We start from the raw sequence: 26,546 nt of genomic DNA on the forward strand, positions 1-26,546 counted from the left end.
TTGAGTCGCATTTTAATCACCTTTGCTCCCCATTCTGATGCTCAACTTCAGCAGGGCATCTTGTCTACATGCCTTAATGGACTGAGTTGCTGCTGTGTGATTGTTTGGCCAGATATTTGTATTAATGAGCAGCTGAACAGGTGTACCTAATAAAGTGGCTGGTGAATATCCCAATATGGCACTGAAACATGAATTTGTATGATTACGGTACTATGAAAGTCAATAAACAGTAATACCCAGTTGTTCCCAAGCTGTTTCTGGAGTCAGACCGTGATACTTAACAGTTAAATATCCTCTCTGTGTGGGGGGGCTCACTGATGACAGACCTAGACTGTCCTTGGTGGTTTGTGGTTCTAAAAAAAAAAAAACAGACTGGGTATAAAAGCCAGCATTAACCTCCCACCCCCCGACATATGCCACATGGCCACACCTCCATCTCTTGCAAGATGAAGCGAGTAACATCGTGAAGCCTTCAATGAATTTAGCAGCACACATTTAGGTGTTTTTATTGTTTACATAATGTATGTGCAAAACAATGCTTCATTCAAAGCTGGAATAAGTGAATAGGCAGAGCTGCAAAGTACTCAAAATGTAAGCAAAAATAATGAAATCTTTTTTATATACAATTTACAAAATATAATAAACTTTGATAAAAAAATGTATATATTGATCTTTAATATTTAACAGAATCTGTATCCTCAACAACAGCTGGTAATATGTTTCTTTTTCTTTCTGCAGGAACATTAAATTGTCCTTTACATTCACTCGTTGTCCACATGAGGAGTCCTTTTATTGCAAAAGTGTACATTCAGTGAGGTAGAAATGTTCTTTTTTTGGGTTGTTCTCTTCATGAAAAACACTAGCTCACTGGAGCTCAGTCACTCAGCTAAGTGCTCGATAGACACTGTGAGGTGGAATCAGTCCGCGTGTTGTCAAATGGCTGTTCATACACACTGTTGCTCTGCTCTGATGAAGAGTCGTTGAACTCCTTGTGGTCTGACTCTGCATCCGGAGCAGTATAAGGATTCTCGTGCAGAGTTATGCCATTCTGTGTTACTGACAGTGGGGTGAATCCTGGATGAAGGTCCTGAGGCCTCCAATTGGGAGCTTTCCCAAATGTTCCTGAGTGAAAACGTGCAACAAGAAGTCAGGCCGGAGCACAGGAAATTCTGAAGTAAGAACGGTTTGGGAAACATGAATTTAAGACCTACCCATGAAGGTGTTGCAGGGGGAGAGACATTCATTAGGTCTCCCATAATCAACCGTATCCCCCTCCTCCACTGATGAACGATGGTCGCTCTGATGGTAGGAGGAAGCATGATGCAAACTAGCATTGGGAAGCTGGGTCAGGACAGTGGACGAGCAGAGGTCAAAATGCTCGGTCAGGAAGTAGTCCCTCCTTTTAGAGTTTGTCAGGCTGCCGTTGTAGGAGTCCATACAAGCTGACCTTTGGTCAGTGGAACAACCTGAAGGGTTTGAAAAACAGTCAGAATCTTTATAAAGAGTCTGAGATTTTTAAAGTACGTCACATACACTTGAATAGATTTTTATAGCTGAACAACAGTAATGTTGCCAGACTATTTTGCAGACCTGTGAAGACTTCAGTTGGGTCAGTCAAGTACATGTTATCTCTCTGAAGCAGTGAGCCAATTGGACCTTGGTAATGGCAAAGCAGAGGATCAGTGGCCACTTCCATGTCCACTTCACTTCCTGTATCCAAATGACAAAGACCTGTCAGGACAAATGAATGGGCTCGACTAAAAAACCCTACTGTTTCTACAGCTTTCCCTTTGGAAACAAAGAAGAAAAGGCAGCTTTTTACCGATCATTTCTTTGGGCTGCAGATAGAAACCACTAATAGAAGACGTCATGTACTGATGGCTGCTACCGCTCTCAGACGGTATATAACCATCCTGTCGGTCTGCTAATGTGCCCTGAGAGGACAGGTAGCTGGGGATGTCGGCAGGCAGGTTGGTCTCATCTAAAGCATAAGAACACTTGATTAAGTTTTGCTTTCATTATTATATATTAAATATGCAAGGAAAAAGAAATCAGGTACTGAATGATAATTAAATAAGCCCCATGAACTGACCTGTGTTGGTGACACTGCAGTCTTCATTCCTTCGACGGGTGTGGTAGATGATGACTACCCAAACCAGGGAAGTACCAACCACACAACACACCACCGCTATGATGACGATGCCTACTGTGGTCCACCCATCATCGTCAGATCCTGCCCCAGCTCCAATACCCACCCCAACGACGCCCTGTGCTCCAGAGTCGCAGTTGGGATTCGGCACAACCGTCAGTCGAACGTTGCCCCTCTCTGTGCCCAGAGTGTTGGACATCTCACAAGTATACTTTCCTGCATCTGCCTCTGCGGCGTCAACAATGATAAGGAGTTGGTTGGCAGCTGCGAAGAAGTGGCGCTCTGTAACCACTAATGGACTGTCATCTTTGGTCCAGTTCAGCTTTGGGGGAGGACTACCGCCAGCAATGCACTGAAGGACGGCGGTCTCGCCTTTGGCCACGGTGCGATCCATGAGTGGACGGAGAAATGACGGTGTTTCTGTAAGACAAGCACAAGAATAGAGTTTAAATGGGCCAACAACTTCTACATATAAGACTTTGGACCTGAAATTGGTGCCTTTCTCTCACCTAGAACTGTGAGTGTAGCATTTGCAGAAATGGCTCCAGCTGTGTTTTGAGCTGTGCAGCTATAAACGCCAATGTCTTCAGTCTTGACATCCACTATGAAAAAGACATCATCCTCAGGCATGACATGCATCCGGCGTTCACGGGCGGCAGGAAAGTCGGTGCCTCCATCTTTCTGCCAGGCGATCTGGGGGGAAGGGTGGCCAACAGCAGCACACTCCAGCCTAGCTGTTGCCCCGGCGCGGATACTCAAGTCCATCGGTGTCTTCGTGAAGGAAGGGAGCACTGGAAAAAGACCAAAATACATTCTGATTAGGCTGTTTAGGATCTTTAAAGGTGCGTGCCCATAAAATGACACATCCCACTCCAAACTCACTGTGGACGGTGAGTCTGGCCTTGGTAGAATACGAAGATCCAAAATGGTTGGAGATCACACACTGATACCTCCCCTCGCTGGAGAACTCGACGTTTCGGAGCTGCAATGTGGTCGTATACTCCGTCACCTCCGTCTCACCTCCTGCTCCCCCCTGCACCCGTAGGTGGGCCTGGTTGTGGATCTCCGCATCATTAAGGACCTCATTGTCTTTTTTCCAGGCGAAGGTCATCGGCGAGTCGCTTGAGCTGGCCGCAGAGCACACAAACGTCACATTGGCGCCTTTGAGGGCCGATTGGGTTTCCGGCTGCACAGTGATCTGAGGCTTTGGAAAATCCTCTGTGTGAATAAGAAAAAGGAATTTTTGAGCTGCAAGTACATATATAAATATATAACGTGTTTATATTTTCTTAGCTCATTCCAATTTCCCATTTTTTAAGATTTTGGATTTTAATAACTGACATTATATCCTCAGTTGCAGAAGGTTTGAGGACCTCCTATATCTCTTAATCAAGAAAGTCTTTCAGATAACTTTTTAATTGTCAGGTTAAACGACACCTTGCAGATCAGGGGCCTGTTCTTCGTACCGCGCTAAGTGAGTTAACTGGATGAGATTGTTGACGATTTCGCGTGATCCTGGATCGTTCGGTTCCCCGAAGCCCATCCGGGACTTGCTGTCATAGCAACAGAGCCGTAAGCGTAAACCTGCTGGGGAGCAGGTTTACTTTATGTAAACAGGATTAGATCGCGGCCACGCAGGTATGTCCGCGTCATTCATACGAAAGCAACAGCGATATTCCACCACTGTTTCACCATAAATAAATAACATCAATGTAACTAAAGATAATGCAGCACTTGATCCTTTTATTGATTTCACACAGATACATACAGGTCATTCCCTAAAAAAGGGAAATGTACTATTAACATTCTATTACATGTATGTGATTATTACAGATGTAATTCATATTTCAGAGTAGTAATTGTAAATTACTTCGTGTAATCAAGATGAGAGACCACGGCTATAAAAGCGAAGGTGGATTTGGGAAGTCTGTCGCAGTCATATCCTGTCCGTTTACGCGAGCAACCCATTGCGGAAGGTGCAAGATTGATAAGGAGAGTCCTCAGAATTCAGCGTATATTGCGGGATAGACAGGATCCTTTAGCTCAGCGCGACAGTGTGCTCATAGAGAGATATCGATTTTCCCGTGAGGGTATTATTCACTTAACCAACTTGTTGACGAGGGGGTGCAGGACCACCACCTGTCTTTTTTTTTGCTCTGCCCTTTTCTTGGTTGCTGTTATGAACAAACAAACAGATTATTCCAGGGTCTCTTTCCAAGAGACGACAAGCAATATAAGTGATAAATATTACCATTCTGTAGCATATTCTTATATTTCACTTTTACTTGTTCCCATGTTCTAGTGGGTCCTGTTGTGGCTCTAATGTGAAAGGGGATATAATATAACATATTATAATATAATATAATGTAATATAATATTGGATAATATGGTGTGATATGATAAATCTACCCTACCGCCTACTGGTGTTGGCCAGAGGGGCCGATGGCGCAATATGGCAGCCTGGCTTCTGTCAGTCTGCCCCAGGGCAGCTGTGGCTACAACCGTAGCTGCCTCCACCAGTGTGTGAATGTGAGAGTGAATGAATAGTGGCATTGTAAAGCGCTTTGGGTGCCTTGAAAAGCGCTATATAAATCCACTCCATTATTATTGTTATTATTGAATTACTTACGAGTTTGATTTGTCAGCAACTTTCTGCCAGCCCTCTCTCCTTGCTTTTGCAGCCTTTGCAGTGTTCCCTTGCGTTTTAATTAAACTCCTGAAATCCCTCACTCAAGAGTTCTTGCTCTGCTGCCGAAAAATACCGAGCGCGCTCCTTCGACATTTTCGCCGACCAATCAAAGGGTTGCCGATCAATGTTTCTACTATCGATGCGTAGCCCCTGTTGGGCCACCCAGTGATCTCACATTACTTCATCCAGCTATACTAATCGTCAACAACAGGTGTGTTCGGGGAACCGGAATAGCGAGCTCAGAGTTAGCGCGATGATTTGGTCTTGGATGTTTCATTTGATCTTGGATGTAGTAAGTGACGTACGAAGCACAGGGCCCAGCTCTGATATGATGTTATGTTTTGTTAGTCCTTATCATTATTTTAAAGAGCCAAGACACGAGCGTAAATCTTAGGATTTTATTTGTAACTAAGTGCAGATGGGGCCCTGGAGGAAAAACGTAGTAAACTTCTATCATATTCCTTCTCGAAACCCAGAAGTCAAGGAGGAAAATACCCAACAATCTGGGCCAGTCTGTGAGTGGAAAACCTGTCGTGGATAAATGGCTGTTTCTCAGACATTATGGGACATTTGTGTCAAGGTCTCGCACCAAGTGGAAGCATCACTCACCACACACAAACTCCTCCTGGCGGACGGCGAACACGCTCCTGCCCTGCAGCATTTGCGGGTGGGCGCAGCTGGCATTGACGCAGTACAGGAAGGTTTGTTCTGCCACCCAGATGGGTAGCCACTTCAGCTGGCAGTCGCACAGGAGGCTGGAGGTGTTTAGACGCCTGCCGGGGGGAGAAGATACCAGAAGCGTTTAATTCACTTTGCAGTAATATTTAGAATGGCTGGTAGTCTGCGTTTCCTCACACAGCCGATGAAGGTAAAGCCGTGTGTCAAATAAAGACCACAGTGGAATCTACAGAGGGAGATTTTTATCAGTACAAGACCATCGGTTTGTGTATATGAATCAGGTAAATGTAGAGTGTTTTTCTTAGGAGAAGTGAATACGTTTAGGAAAAAAATAAGATTCATATATTGTTTGGTATTTATACTGGATATTTAATGTAGATATAGACGAACAGACATACTAAAATATCACCTAAAATCCAACTACAATGCACCTGTTTTCTTTAGGAAACATTAATCCGGTGTACTGTGTATGTAATTTGTCAAGACTTGCACTGAATTTGAATAAATTTAAAGATTGCTTTGCTTGGGTTTTTCAGCGAAAGCTATCCTATAATGAAGGACACAAAGAAAACCGTGAACCCGTTATTAACACTGGAGTAAGCACTGTTTGCTGCAGACTTTTCCCAGCAGACCATAATGAGTTTCACCTGGTGTTCTGTCCCACATCAACATTGGAAACACTAACTGAAGCTGCCCGTAGACACTTACAGCTCCTGCAGGTTCTTCATCTGGGAGAAGGCGTTCGCTTGGATGGACATGATGGCGTTATTACTCAAATCTCTGCGGAGCGGAAAGAGAGAAGAAAATTAGGGCCGCTAAGATCCCCACACAAAGATGGCAGCTTTTTCTGCCGACATCAGCCGTGTGGAGCGAAGGCTACAAAAACTTCAATCGAGTGAAGAAAAAGTCTGGGCTCCAGAACAATAAAACTCTGTGCAGCAGTTTGCTGCATTAATCAAGAGAGGCCCAACGCTGGGCTGCTTTTGAGCTTTGGCAACGGCTGGGAAAAAACTCTAATTAGAATCAAATGCAGCTGTTGCACCACCATCCCCAACACACACACATTTACACACACAGACTTATCTCCACTTGCCTCAGTGATCGATATAGTCTGGCACACATGTAAAGATACTAATGGCAGAGTTTTCTTCTTGATTCCACATCAAAGCGGAGGAATGGGAGAAGAAACAAACAGCCTCTCTGTCTTAGTGTGATTCATCCTGGTTAGTTTACAGCTCGGACTTTTGGAAACAATCAGTGAAACACGAGGCCGACTCACAGGTGCTGCAGCGCGTCCAGGCCTGAGAAAGACTTCTTGGTCACCGAGCGGATCTGGTTCCTCTGCAGAAATCTGGGAAAACAACAAAAGTCTTATCAATTTCCAACCTCACTTTTGACTCGGTGACCTTACATTGTTTGTGTTCCACTAGGATTATGGCAAAATGATCCCACACTCACAGTTTTTTCAGCTTGTCCAAAGCAGAGAAAGGTCCATTCATGTCTTCGATAGTCCAGGAGATTTCATTATTTTGGAGATCCCTTTCAGGAGAAGCAAACATAAAAAGCACTTTAAAAAAAAGGAAGAAAAAAAATCCACACCCAGAAAACAACTGCGCTTGTGATGTTAATAAAACTTTATGCGGCTTTACATTTCGCGTGATGGAGGGAAAATGCTCGAGATGTTAAAATTACAAAGTGGCCCCGTGCCCAAACAGGAAGTTGCATCTTGGCCGTGGTGGCACTTTTTAAAAGTCTGCTTTGGCATTTCTGTGTTGCATAGTGGAAAAAGGTTTTACAAGGAAGCTCGGCAATATAAGCTGTGCTGCATTTCATTCGAGGGGATGATATATTCCACGTGCAATTTAAATCTGTACGTGATCATCCCCAAAGGAGTTTACCAAAATCTTAACATACACAAAGACACTTTGTTTATTCTAAAATGGACCAAAACCAACATATCCTTCTATATTTACTGGTTAAGCTCGCCTGACATTAATTGCTTATTTTGCTATGTCCTTGTGAGTTTACATATTTCAGCCATTTTCAGCGTTATATTACGTTGGCTTTGTGGAAACAACTCAAGTAGCTAGCAAGTCTAGTCTCTACATGCGAACTACTTCAGTGAGAACATTAAGTTTCCACTCAATGTTTGAGTTAGAACTTTGAACTTCAGAATTACTCCCGTGGGAATAGAAATAAAACACGAGGTTGAAAAAAAAGAAACATTACACAGAAAAAAAAATGTCTCTTTGAAATCGAGAGACTGTAACCAACTGTTGATGTTGATGAAACATTTTCTGCTACCAAAACTAAAAATTCCTGGAAAAAATATGGTTACATTTATCCTGCTATCCACAGAAAGAAAAATACACGCAAAACAACTAAATACACAGTTTTAGGGTATGAACATCAGTAAAAGCAAAGCATTTCCCTGAGAAATTGCCTGCTTTGATCCCCGAGCGGCTTTCCTGCTTTCAAACAGTTCTTTTTCTCCTCGACACGCCTGCTAGGGCTGATACAAACTGAGGAAGTATGTATGTGTGTGTGTGTGTGTGTGTGTGTGTGTGTGTGTGTAGGGGGCATTTGGTTTGAAGGCCTGAAGCAATCTACATCTAACTAGGTGCACACCTGCCCTACGATGACCTAAGGAAGACATTTGGTTCTAGTTAAAAAGACCTAACTGGGAAAAATGTTAGGGAGCCTCTCTGTGGGAACAGGGGACGATGGGTGTATGGTGTGTATGTGTGTGGGGAGGAGGGGGGTGTTGAGGTTGGGTTTGTGGCTCTCTGAAGGTTTTTTTTTCTTTCTTTCTTTTATACAAGCTGTGTTCTTTTTCCCTAGCACGGAGAACCTGAAAAGAAAAGTTTGAAATCTATTTTGCCTCGATATGTATGCCAATGAACTTTGGGTTAAGACTGGGTAGGTAAGGATTTTCTAAGTGTTCGAGCAATTTAAACGAAACATGATTAGTGGTACTGCTGTTTTTAGAAAGGTAGAGAAATGAAACATTCAGAACAACAGTGTGAATAACGTTCTACACGATGATCTAGAAACTACTTACAGTAATCAGTGCTAGATGTCAAGCAGTAATCACATTACATTTACTTACATTACATTAATTTTTGTTTGTAGTGCAAGAGGGCAAGACAATAAAGTGCAAACCGTGATTAGGCCACGAAAGACTATCCACTGCTGCTAACACAAAACTGACACTTTGCTTGCTCTTGCATAAAGGCATAAAATGCATTTTATGGTAACATAATATGGCTGCTGATCCCAGCCAAAATTTGATTTGTCTTTTAAACTTAAATAAAAGATCATGTGCATGTTCTTATTTTATATAAGGATTTATGTGTGGGCACGGAGCAGCAGGTTTATAATTTTAACTTGCAAACATGTAACAATTCATCTCAGGTATAGACAGTATAAGAGATGCACGTAGATGCCGTGACACCATCCATTGGTTCATGCAGTCCTGTTTTAAAGTATCCAGATTAGCGTTTTTACCATCTGCACCTTGGCTTCCAAAACCAAAAAGACCTAGTTGTTTATTCAGTATGGCCCGAAATGACTTAATACTCATAAGCTCATCAGGAAAGAAGACTGACAGTCTTATTGTAACCCCGGCTATCACCATGGTGTGGTCGTCTCATGGAGGGCAGCTTGTACTGTCTATCATCTCGGGCCATGTAAAAGCAAAATATAAGTCAACAAGCTGTGTAAGAAATTACTCTTGTTAAGAGAGTAAGGCACTACTTAGTCAACAGTGAATACAACTTACAGCATCTGCAGGTTGGAGAGACCACGGAAAGCTCCATCAGCGATAAAGCTCACGCGGTTGTTTCCAACGTCAAGCCTGTCAAGCACGCCGAGATTTGCGAATCCCGATTCGTCCAGCCTGGACAGGTGATTGGAGGACAGGTTGCTATGGAAAAAACAAGAAGGTAATAATAAATACATTTCTGCAAAGCGCTGATTACAAACTGGCTCGGCTGTTGTGATGCTTCATGTTTCATATTTTAAAAAAACAAACAAAACAGAACTGCCATTTTTTTTACTCTTTATATTTCCAGACCAACCTTATCTCCAATCAGTCTGCAGAGATCAAATTTTGCATCAAAAAAGAATTTGTGAATCACTCCGAATATACTTTTTTTTCCCTCAAAGTAAACTCTGATGAGAACAAATCAAGATAGCTGAACACGTTCACAACCCACAGGCGACTTGTTTACTCTCAGGCTTGTGTGATAAGAGCGAAAAAAAGTGGGGAAAGAGAGGGAGGAAGAAGGAAGAAAAGAAAAAAAACAAGCTATCCGTGAAAAAAAGCTCCAGACATGGCGAACACTAAAACAACAACCACAACAAAGGAAATTCAATCCGCTCGCAGGAACGTGCGTTGATGGCTTGAGAAATCAATTTTGTGGGTATTTCAAAGAAACGAAAATGCAACTAATAATGGAATTTCCAAAAAAAACAAACAACTAACGGGACTTCCAGAGGCCAATGTTTTGGCTCAAGTGACAGCAGAGCAGAAAGGAGGCAAAGGGGTGTGTAATATTTTGGCAGTGCTTTAATGTTGGCACTGACTGGCAGAGCACAAGAGACACTGCTTTGTCTACGTGTGTGTGTGTGTGTGTGTGTGTGTGTGTGTGTGTGTGTGTGTGTGTGTGTGTGTGTGTGTGTGTGTGTGTGTGTGTGTCGGGTTCGGGGTGTATTGGCGACGGGAGGAACTGGAGTGTGAGGAAGGGCAGGCGGGAGTGCCAGAGAGGAGGAGAGGGCAACACGGAGAAGTGTTGGGAGTTCAGAGTGTGAATAGAAAGTGGGGGGAAATATCCAGAGGGACGGCAGGGAAAGAGAAAAAAAAGGTGGACTCACAGCTCACTGAGTTTCGGGCAGGGCTCCCAGGCGTCAGATTTGATCTTGCTGATGGTGTTGTGGCTGAGGTGGAGCTGCTGCAGAGACAGCAGGCCGTACAGCCAGCCTTTGCTAACCTCTGTCAGGTTGTTGTAGTCCAGCTGCCTGCACACACACACGTGCACACACACAGTGAGACTTTATTCTGCAAACAACATTACCTTTCAGGAATAAAACATATCACAAAAAATGCTTACAGGACTTCCATATTACTGAGACCCCAGAAACATCCGTCCATCAGGCGGTTGAGGCTGTTTCTCTGTATCTTCAAGGAGCGAAGACTTGGGAGGTGTTGGAACGTCAGCCCATCCACCCTGCGAATCCGGTTTCTGCTCAGTTCTCTGAAACGCACGCAGAAAGTTTAAAGTGGAAACAGGACTCAAACTATTTTCACAGTGAAAAGCAGTACAAGCATGCCCCGCGCTCACACTACAACTCAGTCGAGGAGGACAGCTCTATTGTCGAGGTGTCACCAGCATGCATCTCTCACCACTGGTGGATACACTATACTGCTAATGGTAATCACGTCCATGGCCACAAGTGGATGAAATCAATCTCTCAGGCATGGAGACTGCTTCTACAAACATTCGTGAAAGAATGGGTCGCTCCCAGGAGCTCAGTGAATTCCAACGTGGTACCACGATAGCAACCTGTGCAACAAGTCAGGTCGTGGAATATGGCAATAGAGTGGGCGAGCTTCCTTCAGGTGGAATTTAGTATAAAGAGACTGCCTGTGGATTTTCCACATGAGCCCAACATGGCAAGTGACAGGCGATGTCCAAAATTGGGAAACCAATACCAAAATAATCTAGATGGATAAACAGCCCTTAGAAGCCAGAGGAAAATGTGGAATTATGGGGCAACAAAATTTGGGAACACCTCGATGGTGGCTGGGATGGGGGACATCTGGGCTTTTCTGTTTAGACTATTACCCCGATGACCCAGAGCCGTAAGTCCTACAGATGGATGGATGGTCAAACTGTCTAGCAAGCCTTTGTCATTTTTTTGCTTACAGATGCTGTAGGTGAGGCAGAGTGAAGATCTTGGGTCCTATGTTGGAGAGGCGGTTGCGGTTGAGCCGGAGAACCTGCAGCGTGCTCGACAGATTGGTAAAGCAGCCAGGCTCCAGAGAGGATAACCGATTGTTGTTGAGGAACCTGAAAAAGGAAGATATGCTTGTAAAATCTGCTTTAAATAAAAATGTACTGCAGAAAAACTGCAATATCTACTGTTGAACTAGATGGAGTGATTAAACCTGCCTACATTTAGTGTGCATCTGCAAGCTGCTTTGCAATCCACCTCCGCCCATTTTCATGCCATCTCTGACTAATAACTGTCATCTCTGTTGTGATCAAATGTATTGTGTTATGTGCCGACTGACTGCTGTGGGGTCCCAGAACAGAAATATGCTGCCAAATATAAATGACTACAGCTGGAAACACCACCTTTCTTTGGCTCTGAATGAATGAGTTTCATGACAGCGCCATGCTTGTGCTCTGATCTGCATGTTTTTCTTAAGATAAAGAAAATCATAACACTCACAAGTTCTTGAGAGGCAGAGCAGGGAAGGAGCCGGACTTTATTTCCACAACATTGTTGTTACTGAGGTCGAGGGTTTCCAGGGCAAGAAAGGGCCGGAGCTGAGCCTCGGAGATCGCAGTGATCTTGTTGTTTGCTCTGAAAATACAGACACCATTGCTCCAATAAATGACAAAAACATCATGTATTTGGCTAGCGGTGCGCATCGGTTTCACATTTCCAGATACACAAGCACTCGCGTTCCCAAAATTCGGCTGCGGAATTAAAAAATGACAAATTCTCGCGCTCTTAAAGCTTAAACTTACCACCCAACATGAAGTTATGTCATCTTTTTTTTCTGCTGAGGTTGCACGCGCATTTCATAAAAAAAGCCAACAAATTATTCAATATGATTAATGTTGCTGCTCTTCACACCAAACAAGCTTTCACTTTACTGATGTGTTATTTTGTTTATAAGGTAATTACCAACAAGGTATTTAAAAAAGTAACCTGCCAATTACTTGGCTGATGAATACCATTCCCTCAGTGAAAGCATGCCTCAGCAGAGGCCAGCAATTTCCTGAGCTGCACGCCTCCTAAATTGCAGTGCAGGGACTGCTTAGTTATAAACAGAGCCTCTACAGTGCCCTCTTTGTGCATGAGACTCTGCACCAGAGAGGGAGAGAGCAAGTGGAATGGAGGGGGGGGTTTCCCTCCAAAGCAGCAGACTACAGGCCTAGTTTTCATTACTTACAGTCCCTCCTCCAGCTACACCTTGCTGACCAGGAGAGAGGTTTTCCTGAAGCCTCTTTCCAGCAGCCAAAAAAAAAAGAAAAGAAGCAAGGACAGTTTTATAATTTAGGTTTAATATGAGATGCGGTTCCATTAATGTTTAACCAATGCAAATTAGCTGAACCTGCATCACATTGCTATGAAACTGTGGTGTGCTGCAGATTCATAGAACTGGGTGGGAACTGCAACACCTTTTTGTAAACTTCTCATTCACGGGGTGATATGATGGGAAGCAAAGAGTCGGGAGAGATGGAGGAGTTTGGCGGGCATGGAGGCTACGTCCACACTAATACATTTTCGTTTGAAAGCGCATCTTTTTCTCTCCGTGTTGGCCTTTTGTCCTCACTGAGACGGCGTTTTTGGTCAAGGAAAACTGAGCTTTTTGAAAACGCACTCCAAAGTGGATACATTTGAAAATGCTGTCACAGTGTAGACTGCAAAAATGGGGGCTTTTCGAAAACCTTGACACATTTTAGTCATGTGATGCAGTCATGTGACCAATTCAACCAAGATGGCGGACGGCATCGTAAAGCAGTTGTTTTGTTTGCTCTCAATTTTGACAGCCATAAAAAAGATTAAGGTTCAAGGTTCTTTATTTGTCACATGCATAGTTATACAAGTATAACACACAGTGAAATGTAGCCTGACACGCTCCTCGACATGTGCAAAAATTGGGGGGGGTGTAGAGGAAGAACATTATATATATATATATATATATATATATATATATATATATATATATATATATATATATATATATATATATATATATATATATACACATATAGTATATACACTGGGTGAATGTGCAGTAGTAGCAGCAAGCAGGTGAATTCTGTACATTAATATGAATAGACATCTGACTATTTTACAGGATAGACAATATAAACATATTTAAAATTAAAGGAATTGAAATGTACATTGTGCCTTGGTTTAGTGTCTGGAAGAGTCCTGTCTCAGTCAATTATAGATGATGTGAGAGGGCGGGTGTGTGTGTTTAGGGCCTGGGTGGCTTGGGGATAGAAGCTCCTCTTGAGTCTCTCTGTCCTTGCCCGGAAGATGCGGAACCTTCTACCAGATTGCAGAAGTTGGAACAGTTTGTTGCCAGGATGGGACGGGTCCTTCAGTATCTGCGCTGCTCTAGTCCAGCATCTCCTGGTGTAGGTGTCCTGAAGCGGGGGGAGAGCAATCCTGCAGCAGCGTTCTGCTGTACGGATCACTCTCTGGAGAGCTTTTTGGTCCTTCACACAGCTGTTGTACCTGCTCCAGAGAGCTTTTCTTCAAATTCTTTAATTCTCACTCGCTTTTGCAACTTTGTAACCCATTTAAAAAACTCAGTGCTTTTCCTCAACATTTTACCACGATGTTTCAAAGAGCTGGAAAGTAAATAAGCAGCAGATGGAAATGACACAGGTCGAGTACAGTGAAGGAACGTAAGCATTTCTGGTCGTTTCAGCGTGGATGAAGAACTGTTCGGAAACGATTGAAAATAGTGTGGACGCGGAGCGTTTTTAAATCAAAACACCATTTTCAAATTTATCCAGATTAGCGTAGACGTAGCCGGAGACTCATATGTTCATGAAACACATGAAAACATTGCTCCATTAAACTGTCACACAGAATGGCGAGCGTGCCTTCACTTTCTTTTCTTGTTCCACTTTTTTCGAATTTGTCCGGTCTTCTTCCTCTCATCCCAAACCAGTCACGGCAGATTGCCGCCCCTCCCTGAGCCTGGGTTTGCTGAAGGTTTCTTCCTGTTAAAAGGGGGTTTTCCCTTCCCACTGTCGCCAAGTCCTTTCTCAAAAGCAGTCGTCTGATTGTTAGGGTTTCCTCTGTATTATTGTGGGGTCTTTACCTTACAAAATAAAGTGCATAGATGTGACTGTTGTCATGACTTGGTGCTATATAATTAAAATTCAACTGAACTGAATTGTCAAACCTAAACATGTGTTGCAGTGTGCACGAACTACATCATTACCGAAGTAAAACACATTGGCTCACTGTCAGCAACTTTTGTTTGGAGATTTGCAGCGAGCCTTCCGTGCATCACAGCCCTCGGGTCCCAAACAAAAGTGCCGCACACCACCTGTATCTCAGTTTTCATGTTCCCCTGACTGGTCGCTGAGAGAAGGAGGGCTGCCTGGTGAGACAGAACCAGTCTTTCCAGTTTTGCTCAGAGAGAGAGCTCAAACAGGGGACAGGTGGAGGGGCTCGGTGCCTGCTCCTCGCTCCCGGGGAAAGAGCTTAGCCTTCGATTTGACTGCTAGATGGTATCATCGCTGTCTCCCATGTAATTATTGCACAATCCTATCCGTTATTTCGCAGTAGAAAATATCTTCCGCTGTTCATCTTTAAACATTAACCCAACCGTGAACTCTCTGTGTGACTCTCTGTGCGACTGCATGCCCAGACAATTGCGGGACTGTACGTCGAGACCGTGCTTTCAGTCTCAACATCTGCACTGCCACTCAAAGAGTCCTTGCCACACACAAACAAACAGCGCTCTGTACACTTTAAATCCACTCACTCCAAACTTGTTCATTCAATCTAATGTGATTATGGAGTCATTACTAGTGTGATTGCAGGGCTTTGCTGCAGCTTCTGGAAGTCCGTGGAAGGCCAAGCATGTGTCAATAACAGCCCAATGGATGCTGAATACTGAGGAAATCTGCAATAATTATTAAACTATGGTAACGCCCCATGACAGCTGGGATAGGCTCCAGCACCCCCGCGACCCTGAAAAGGATAAGCGGAAGCGAATGGATGGATGGATGGGTAACGTTGTTGTTGCGCAGCTTTCGTGGCTACAAAACGATTTAATCGCATGTAATGGTCTTTTTTTCAAACCTTCTCAAATGCTTGCAATGTGCAATATAATCAGGTAAAGCCTTTTTATACTCACAGGCCTATTACACCAATAAGACAAAGGTTTCACACAAGCTTATACCTGTCAGCACTTGTTGCATAGCTCGATAGTATTTCTGGCCTCAGCCGCCATCGAGCTGACCACATTTACTCACTGCAAAAACCTGAGATCCTCGTCGAGGCTTCTTATTGTTACTGCCCCGTGTTCAGCAAAGCTCGCTGCAGTGACTGGCAAATAATACTTTTGGAAGGGGAAGTTCTTTAAATGGAAAGTTGCTTTTTTTTCTAAATGTATCTTGCCTGTGGTGTGTGTGTGTGTGTGTGTGTGTGTGTGTGTGTGTGTGTGTGTGTGTGTGTGTGTGTGTGTGTGTGTGTGGTATTTCCTATTGGAAAAAGAACAGTTTGCAGAAGCCATCTGATGACTCTCTCCCTCTCTGCAGTGGCGCCTGTAATGAAAACCAGCGCTGTGCTTCACTGTTGAGACGCCATATTAAGCTCCGCACATATCTGCATATCTCACTTAAATGGCAGATCGTCTTAACACGTCAGTCAGTGAGAAGAACACACTGTGTTAACGTGAACTGAAGGACGCTTGTGTAGAACAAGGATGTCTTTAAGGCTGTACGTTTCTGCACTGCACAAAGTACTAAAACACATTGTTGTATTTCTTAAATTCTATCAAATACATAATGTTAGAATGCTGAATACCAATAGTGAACATAGTCAAATAGTAACAATTTCAGCTAAAACCTCCGGTTTCAGACTGCTCTAAGAACTCTGTTTCTGACACTTTTTTCTGCTCTTGGCTCTGTGTGACATCAGTAAGAGTGTATAACCCTAATATGGTCAACCTCTGACCTACACACAGGAGTTCTGCCCACAATCTGTAAATATATATTTTCTGGTGATGAGGGGCAGCCAATCAGAAGAAAGTTGGCTTAAAAAACAGAGTGGCCTTTCTCCGGCTACACATTCACAGGTATTTGTTTCAAACAAGTTCATTTTGAAAAACATCGTTGTCCACACGAAAAAGATGAGACTGTCAAGAACATGCCAAAGCAACTGGTGGCCATATATCCTTAAACATATACACATGTTTGCCAATTAAAAGCTTACAAAGACTAACACGGCACACAGTATTACATTAGTAAAAGAGATACAGGCACACTCCTTTTAAGATATAAGAGAAACTCTGATTTCTTTGTCTACATACAAACGTAGAAACAGAAGGAACCCTAGAAGGAGCTCAATTTTTAATTTTTAAATGTGGCTGAAAGGCCAAAACACAGAAAAAGTAACATTTAATAAAATGCCCGAGTATGCATGGACAGGGCCTAGGGTAGAGGAGCAAAAACTGCTTGTATCAGAAAGACGAACGAGGGCTGGTATACGGATTCCTCTCAACTATTAATCATACAATTCTACTTAAGCAGACCCCAACAACCAAAGTATGGAGCTGGAAGTGAGCATGGGTAAGAGCGAAAAAGACAACGACAACAAGAAACAAACTTTTAATCCCTCATTTAATTGCAGTTTCTCAAGTTTAACTGTCCATCAAACCATCTGGTTGAAGCACTGAGGCAGACATTTTTAACTTTGAGTTTAAAGAAACGCTACAGTGACACACTTTTCTAAATCTAACACAAATAGTGTATATTTGAAACCAGCTAACACAACTCACACTAACCTCACAGCCGTCTTCCTCACATAACAAAGCTGCCATAGTCTTTTATCTGGAGTACAACCAACAACTCAATTAGCATCAAATCATGTTTAGCTTAACCCATACTCAGGCAAAAACAACTAAACACCTTGTAAAGGAATACCGCCGGGATTTTTAAAGAACAGATTCAACAAAACCCTGATTTATCAAAAGCAAACCAACAAACATTTTCATTAGCAGCTGAATCACATGAAAAATTCAACAAACAATTACTTTATCTGTGCCAATTTTGCTTTGGATCTCTTCATTTCAACAAGGTTCCCATTTCCTGAGGAACACAGAGGTTCACCTCCTTATACACCTAATCCAACCTGGAATCTCTGGTCATTTGTTGAACCCTCCTTGAACACAAGCAAAGGGATTTAGTGGTGGTGGGGTTCACCCCCTCCATAAATTCCTGGGAAATTGTTCAATTAATTAAACTGATCACGACTCAATTACTACCAGCTGCAGGGTTATTGCCGTTTGTTTTTACTCAGAGCAACGGGGTCAAAGAAGTCGACGAGAGCTGCCGCTATGTCTGACTGGCTGTTTGAATAAGTGGTATTCGATACCCCGAGGTCTTTCCCCCCCCTCTTTACAACCATCCCAGCTTGGAGAAACTAAAGGAGGGAGAGAAATTCTGGAAAAATATTTCACTGGAGGGAAAAATCACACACTGTGCCATTTCATCTGAAGGAGGAGGATGGCTAGTGAGAGAGCAAGTGTTCACTTCGTTTTCTTCTGCGTGAGCTCGTTTTCTTCACTCTGGTTTTTGCATATTTCAGATGAATTGTGCTTGACAACAATAACAGAGTTACAATGCGGTGTGTTTTGGGTTTGACAAATACGGGAGTTTTTGAATGCTGGCAAACCCGCTGATAACCACAGTTTTGCAATGTGATCTTTTTTAAGGCAAAATAGCCAGTATTTACTTAATTATATAGCACAGGCAATGTTTCACAGAACATTCTTTTATGTTTCTCAAATTAAAACAGACCTTGAACTGCATATTGTGAGCTTTTTGGTTAAAAAAAATTGTATGTCAGCAAAATAGGATTCATGAAGCTCCACGGCACTATCCACTTCCAGAAAATTAGCATGACAAACTGTAGCTATTAACTAGAATAGTTTGTTTAAATGAAAGACTGCTCAAAGATGGACGTAGCCCTGCGTGGGCGTTGCCATCTCATTGAGTTGAATACGACCGAGACAAAAGAGAGCTCACCTCACATTTACTTGCTAACGTGTTGTGATTGATAAGTTGTTAGCCAATGAGCATAACTTTGATATTTCTCCTTTCTGACTCTTAGAATTACCAAAATGTACAAAAATAAACTTCAATTTTTATTTAGCATGACCTAAAACTAGTGACTGAACCCATAAACTCATCAGGAGAATGTTTGCAAGAAGGAAAACAAGAGCTGTTTTCTTTTAAACCTTATGTCCTTTTGTAACCCCAGAAGTCGCCCCCTAGTGGCAATTAAATAGAATACAGTTTAAAGGTACTTCAACACTGGCTCCACCTCTCAAACCTGGAAGCTAGTTCCATCTGTTATACAGTTCATGGTTAAGACTAGCAGAAATGTGTATTAGCTAATATTAGCTACAGCTTCTCGCGCATCCTGTTTTTCACTAATTGTCAGCATTAAATGGTATGTTTTATTTCAAAAATGGCTCAAACATTTGCAAAACCATTTGCAGAATCATCCCAGCAGAGGCTCCAATCTGGCCCACTGCATGGCTTTGAACAATACGAAGGAGAGAATGAATTTTAACTTATGTTAACAAAATTTAACATCAGTTTCCTACTGATAAACACCTCCCCCTTGGCCATTCACACTAGACCAAAGTAATTATGTAATAGACAAACAATTCACATTCACTAAGTGCTTAGAAAGGGTTTTTAAAACAAACAAACAATGGATTCACAGTATAAATAAATATATCAGACATTTTCTCTGAATGAACAAAAACTTTGTTTTATAGTTACAGGACAGTCTCTGCAGTAGGTTACAGAACTTTTTCATTTACCATAGCAGCATTTTTAAATCATGAATAAAAACTAAGATGTACTGTTGCAGTCGCACTTGTTTACCTAAAATGTGTTAGCGATTAAATGTGTAGTTAAACTTCTTTACACTGACAGAAAACAGAGTTTCAGTGATCCGGCCCACTAAGGCTCAAACTGGGCTGTAATGTAAAATGAGTTTGACATCCCTGCTCTAAAGTATGAAGGGTTTTTGGGTTTTTGGATTTAAAAAAAAAGTCTACCCTACTCATGTTTCTGTGCTAAGAAACTTATAGCTGGAGGTGACGCTCCTGAGTGAAATCTGTAAACAAATTGTCAATTGACTGACTGAAGACTGCACGCCCTGTGGCGACCGCGGGGTTTCGTGTTGGGGCTTGATGAGGAGAAGGCCTCATCTAGCTCAGAGTGGAGGCACATTCCTCCACAGTAACTTCACTTTGGCTGGTTTTGAGAGACGTGCCACAGAAAGCAAATAAAATTGTTGCAGTTTCACACACTAATATCTGGCGTTGCCCCGAGAGCACGTATTGCACAACAATACTGGTTAAAATCTGACAGGGACCGACTACGACAAGTCAAATCGCCTTCTGCATACTCAGCATCACTCAAGCACACGAAGTGATCGTTCTCAACAAAAGTTAGAAAAACTGATACAGATACAACAAGACAATGTTAAAACTTGAAGAACTTTCTTCCAACTCTCTTTAAAGGACTGGACGTGACCCATCCACTTGGGATCACACCAAAAAAAATTTTTTTTTTCACATGACAGATTTTCTTTCTTCCCAGTCTCACGTCACTGCCTCCAGTTTAAAAATACACCAACAAGCAGTGAAAGCCACCAAAAAAATTTTTTTTCCCCATTTCTGTTGATGGCATTTGTCTCGAAACACGTGACCCGTCTGGGGCTGACTGCCATCTCTCTGACTGCCCCGTCTGGGAACCAGCTCAGTCAAATGGGTTGCTCTCTAGAGAGGAGGAGGAGGGGGAGGAACCACTTCCCCGCTCGCTAGTTTAACCAGCCATGACAGCCCCGGCGGAGAATTACCCTCCACACCACGCTGAGGTGAGAATCCAGAGAAGCTTTCGATTTAAAGGAAAGGTTTACTTACAGAATAAGAACTGTGATGTTTGAGGCGTAAGGGCCCAGATCTGGTATCTCCTCCAGTCCATTGTGGTTCAGCTTTCTGAATATATCATCAAAAAAGACACGGTGAAAGAAGAGTTAGAGACACACTGTTTTGGAAAAGCCCGAGTTTGCTCTGAAATGTGCTGCGAAACACGAGGCATACTCACATTTCTTTTAAATGTTGTAGTTTGGAAAACAAAGTGCTGTCGAGCACCTGCAATTTGTTGTGGCTCAGGTCCCTGCGGGAAAAAAAAAGAAGGAAAAATTAAGGGAAAAGTATACCCCACGCACTGTAGTTTTCAGCTGCTACAGTCTTACATTTGGGTCTGCGCAGCAAACATAATTACATACAAATTTGGTGTGTTATTGTGCCTTAAAACTGTGAACAGTGAAAGCGGATCAAAGAAAAACTCACTGTAATGTAACTACGAGGTTAAAGCTCCACGACGTAACAGAATGCTTAGAGTCGCAAATAAAGTCGCAAATTTTAAACAAAGTCCCTCGACTGGTTTGAATTTTAGTTCCAGTTGTTTTTAAGGGTGGGCGTGACTTTGGTTTCAAACCACAGGTATATCCCTTTGAAATACAGTCAAATAGCAGCAACATTAAGATTGTTTGAGGTGTTTTAGAGAAGTGCCCAATATTGGACAACATCTCAAAGCAAGAGAAAAAAAAGTTCCAATACAACTTTTTCCCCTCTGAATGCTTCACAAGTTAAAAGGCTGCTTCTGACATTTGGTCTCTCCTTTGAAACACAGCAGAAAAAGCTGATGCCAAAACAGCTTCCTTCAAAACCAGACGTCAGCAGAGAAAGCCAAAAACCTACAACCTGATAACTTATTGTGTGTGTGTGTGTGTGTGTGTGTGTGTGTGTGTGTGTGTGTGTGTGTGTGTGGTGGGGGGGGGAGAGTAAAAGGGACGAGTGGAGTCGGCAGAGGTTTGTTAGTAACTGAGTCTCTGTCTGGACGTCTTTGTTGGTGTCTGGACTCGTAAATCCCTTTTTTCTGACTTCGATATTTACAAATCCTGAAAATCAAATCTAACATGTATTGAACATGTACTTTCAGTGTTATTTAGTTGTGTAGTTGACCTCAAAAACCCCTAGCAATCACAACTCCTCTAAAGTTTTGACAATTTTGGAAACTCCTGAATATAATACTCTATTTAGAAGTATGAGTATGAGTATGTTTGTTTTAGTCTTGAATATTGCTCAATTTGATCTGGTCTATGTCTTGGTTTTGTCTGAGCCCCATTTGGATGGAGGCCTGGCTCAAAACGAGCCTGGTCTTGGACTCGTCTGAAGCAGCTTTGGCTGCAGCTCACTCGGGGTGAGACTCTTGTTTTTGCTGCCTGTTTTTTTGAAAAGGAGCCTGAAAACCAGCTCAAGAAATCTGGCAAGCAGAGCCTCGTGCGCCATAAAGCACTGGAGTTATTGATGCTGCTGCGCACGATCGACGCTGTGGTGCCAGACACTTTTTTCTTTTTTTTTTTACACCTCCCCTCCTCCTCTTCGCCCCCCTTACCTCCCTCATCTGGAATCCATCAAGCAGCTCTGGAAGGAGGGGGAGAACCTAACAACTGCTAATGTATTCTCAATGCCGGGAAAAGTGAGAGGGACGCCTTTCATACGCCTGAAACACCCCTGTTGAATTTTCTGGGGCCTGTTTTTGTTCTTTGGTGGAAAGTTTCTCAAGCCACTCAACCAGAGTTTTACTCTAACTAACCTCCTTCACCCCCTCCCCCCATTTTTTTCCTCCAAGCATGCAGCTGTGTGTTGTTGTTGTTGTTGTTACAGCTCCAGCGCTGGGGGCCATAAGGGAAAGGTGCCCTATCATACTCCTGAGATAAACCGTGAGTAGCCATGACACTTTCATATCCCTCACAAAGCAGGCTCTGAGAGGAGCAAGATAACAGGCAGTGCTGCGTGCAGGCTGCACAACTATATCTGCTGGGCTGGTGAAAATGTACTTATCACTCACTAAAGAAAATGAATGAGCTACTCTACACACTACAAGAGCTGTCATTAACATTTTACAATAAAAGGGGAAATAACAAGATTTCAAATTAAATATGACAACTGTTTCTCTAACGATGCATAAACACCACAAGTTAGCCACAAGTTTCTGATTCTGAAATCTGACTGTCACATCACAAACTACAGTTAAACTTAAATTATTCTCAGCTTTAAAATACCAACCACAAAAAATAGGATTTTGGAAGGCATGTAGCAACTACTGGCTTTCAGATTTTAGACACCACACTAAGGAATTAGCTAAGCAGCAAACAGATTTAGCATCAGCTATAATGGAACGTGACTTTTAAGAAAATGTTCTTATGGTTTCTACCTGGTCAAATGAATGTCTCAGTAAAGTTATCCAATAAATGTTTAATCAAATATACACTATTTGTCACATTTCAAATGTCATAGAAAAACTAATAGTTTAACTGGATAGCAGCTGGGGTTCACTAGTTTTAGCTAGTTAAACTCATCAGGTACTGTACTACTAATTTTTTCACCTCTTTTTCAGCGTTGCATGTTCTAACAAAGTTTGTGTATGAGGAAGCAGCCCAAAGTAAAAGTAAGTTACCACAACATTGCATTGTTTAGCACTTCAATACTTTATTCAAGTACTAAACAAGTATCTAGTTAAAATTAGGCTAATTTTAAAATTTGGCTAATGTGCTAGAAAATTCACATTTATGACGTACTATCAAGTCATTACTACATTTCAGAGACCAGTCGACTGATACTGCCACATGACAGATATATCTATATCTTAAATGTGGTGTCTGAGATTCACTCACATAAAAACTATTTTTAAAACATAAAATGCAAAGTAGACATTTTAATGTAGAAACCCTGTCACTATCAGTATATCTATCCATCTGTGATATTGGGTCTCCCTAAAAATCATGTATTTGTCGAGGTACAATAAAGTTACCTTGACTTGACTATATATGTTTAACATTATGCAACTGAGACTTTTTTTTAAAAGGAACTAAAAATCAAATGGTGCACTTTCCATTTAATAAATATGTTCTCAGTTTAAAAATTGGACTAATCTTTTGCCTTTTCTCTCAACGTCCCCTCATATATGTGAGGCTTAATCCTACTTCTCCATACTTTCTCCATGCCCCCCTCCTCTTTCTGAGACTAATCCTACACGCTCCCCCTTAATCAGTACCATCGCTGGCTCTTGTGTTGCTAATTCAGCAGAAATAATGGGGTGCTGGAAAACAAAGGGTCGGGCGGTCTAAGGGGTTTAAAATGTGCTGGAGAGCCACTCGTAAATTAGCATGCCAGAGTGAAAAGAATTTTTCCCCCCATATGGAACTTTTTTGTTTTTTTGGGAAGACTGGGCCTCGGTTATGAGGCTCAGGCTGGGTCTGTTTTCTCTGGCAACTTCAAGTTTCCAGAGCAGCACATTTTAGGGAGAGAGAAAACTCACTCAGCAGCAGCAGGGCAAGAACTACAACCAAGCACCGAAATCAAGCGCTGTAACACGGGGCAATAAAAACCAAGCACTCCACCTTAAAGCCAGGATGTAAAAAAATAAGTCACTAAGAATAATTATCTAAGTAGAACACATCTAGGATCACGCTGTTACAGCTGGATATGGTGTCCCAGCTTCAAAAAAGGCCGCAGGCCAAGCTCAACCAAAAGCAGCCTGTGGACAGAGTAATGGAGGTCTGAGTCGAGGAAAGACTTCAGTGCTGCAACCAGACTGCATCTGGTTTACGCTTATATGGCTGTGGGGAGGCCCGCGGGGGTTTGTGACACTAAAAATCTGGACAGGGAAAACACCCAAACAGTGCGGATAAACGTGTAGATGCTCGTCTTTCAAATCGAAACGCAATATTCTTCTTTATTAACAGCACTTATGCTCATTAATAACTGCTTACTGGCAGCTTCTGCAGCTGCTTCTATGATGCGATCGCCCATGGGAGAGCCTGACTAAACGCCCAGTACCTGCAGTCGCTCGGCGGATTTGTTCACAATTAACTGCAGGTTATGTAGAAAGGGGGGTTTGGTGTATGTATGGTGTGTTTAACGCTTCCCTCACATAAATGGCACGTTGCTAAAAAGGATCAGTGAATATAACTCACACAAGCGGATTCATGACTAAGGTCACCATTACGCGCAACTTTTTCTGGACTCCTGACTGGATCTATAGCAAATAACAATAAAATCAAAGCAAATTAAGTCAGTCTTCTTCTACTTTTTCTACTTTACAACCCGCTCCCTTTTCAGTGCGACAGGAATGCGGATCATCCCATCTCATCTCAAGAAAACTAAACTTGTTCCCCAAGAGGTGCGCAGAGCTTTAAACCCTTATTCACAGCGATTCAAATCAAAAGCTGATCCAGTAGACTCACAGTTCAACTGTCCACTCCGGGATCACGGCTGGTAGTGTTTGTCCCCTTTTCAGCCGACCGCAGTCCACGAGCTCCCTGAGACAAGCGCAGGGAGACGGACACGTCCTGGCGTTAGTACCAGATCCGCTCTCCACTCTCAACAATAGCAGGAAAATCACAGCGAACTTTGCAAAAGTGCGAGGCAGCGTGGAGGAACGCATTTTCCCCCCAAACGAACACCTCCCAACTTGTTTTGCTTTTATCTTCAGATGAATCCAAGTTATCCAAGTTATCACCCCCAGAAAAAGAAACACGAAGACGAAATAAAGTCCAGATCTGGAGCTGTCTGTCGGGGCGCAGTCGACCCTTATATCCAATCCGTTGTTGTTGTGGGGATCGCGGGGGTGAGGTGTAAAAGAAAAGCGTTCTTCTCAAACTTGCCCATTCCTGTGGAGAAACTTTTGTACCGTGAGCCTCGCTGCTTCTGTTGGGGCAACTCGCGCTGAGCAGGATCCCCACAGCGCAGCGTGAGCGCACGCCAGAGGTATGTGGGCGGGACGACAGGGGTGCACGGGAAATGTAGTCCATAGGACTGCTGCTGGCGTTAAGTGCTGTGTACTGTGTCCTTTAGTGCAACAATAATAGAATTCTGCTTATATTTTATGTATCAGTAATTAAATATTTGTAAAATGTAGAGTTTAATCGTTTTTAATTACACACACTTTGCACATACTGTTGGTAATCCTCCTGGAACTTGTATTTAGGGCTCATAATCACACTGGATTGCGGTCTTGCTTAATTGATTATGTTTTTAGTCTATCAAACGCCTGATAATTGCGGAAAAATCCCAGCTGTCAAATAGGAAAATTTGGTAACAGTGACAAGTCCAAATGAAATTCACTTTATTCAAAGACGGGCAAGAGAGAACCTGTAATATTCACATTTAGGAGCTGGAAGCGGTGCACATTAAGCGTTTATCCTCAAAGGAAAGCAACAAAGAGATTAATTTTCTGTTGCCTGACTTGATTAAGTGACTAATCGTTTCAGCTCTACTTGTAATTGGGTATTTTCCATCGTGGCCTCATTACTTTTAATTAAGGGAGGCTCTGAAATCTTCCTTTGCAGGTCTTGTTTGTGCTGGTCGTTGTCGCAGACAACAGAAGCCACTGCCTGGTGCAATGGTTGATGACACCCACCTGTAACCTATCAGTAACATGTGGGTTATGGACAATAATAAACCTGCAAAAGTGTTGAAAACAGACAAAACTACAAGAAATGCTTTGTCATTTAGACGGTGGCTGGAATTGATGTTTTGTTTACATTCACTGTGTAATAGTGCAGGGCTTAATTCATGAGCAATGCTAATTACACAGAAGGCAATATTTCTCCTTGTAGGACACCAAACAGTGTCCTTCACCTTACAGATAGAGTTATTAACAGAGGATTTAATTGGCATTCAACACTTGAAAGCCCATTGATATTTTCTAATTTGCAATTTAAAAGGTGTGAGTTCTTTTTAAAATTTCCACATGAAAAGACCCCTCATAGGAAATTCATGGCCAGGCAAATGTGTTAGTTTCACCTTAGGCAAAGTGTGGAGCAGTTTCCTGTGTGGCCAAAGGCATGCTTTCTCTGCTGACTGACCATTCAACTTCTCAGTGAGGACACAGACTCATTATTACTTATCTTGATGCTGAATAAAACTAAATGCCATCGAGTCAC

At 42.5% G+C, this 26,546-nt stretch overlaps 1 protein-coding gene across 1 annotated transcript; it reads right to left on the reverse strand.

Moving 5' to 3' along the window:
* Positions 1-490: 490 nt before the first annotated feature.
* Positions 491-25,343, reverse strand: lrig3 (leucine-rich repeats and immunoglobulin-like domains 3). The gene is made up of 19 exons (XM_085386043.1): positions 24,846-25,343; positions 20,636-20,707; positions 20,452-20,526; positions 11,973-12,107; positions 11,444-11,587; positions 10,628-10,771; positions 10,392-10,535; positions 9,298-9,441; positions 6,975-7,055; positions 6,796-6,867; positions 6,225-6,296; positions 5,448-5,611; positions 3,032-3,367; positions 2,659-2,940; positions 2,093-2,569; positions 1,823-1,981; positions 1,591-1,710; positions 1,212-1,466; positions 491-1,122 (listed from the first exon to the last, which is right to left on the reverse strand). Exons 1-19 carry the CDS (start codon positions 25,043-25,045, stop codon positions 887-889), a joined length of 3,312 nt encoding a protein of 1,103 aa, XP_085242169.1. The 5' UTR covers positions 25,046-25,343; the 3' UTR covers positions 491-886.
* Positions 25,344-26,546: the final 1,203 nt, after the last annotated feature.

This window comes from Rhamphochromis longiceps, linkage group LG17 (genome assembly GCF_057381845.1).
Source record: "Rhamphochromis longiceps isolate RC_006_pf linkage group LG17, R_longiceps_female_GT1.1, whole genome shotgun sequence".
In the NCBI taxonomy this organism is placed as follows: Eukaryota; Metazoa; Chordata; class Actinopteri; order Cichliformes; family Cichlidae; genus Rhamphochromis; species Rhamphochromis longiceps.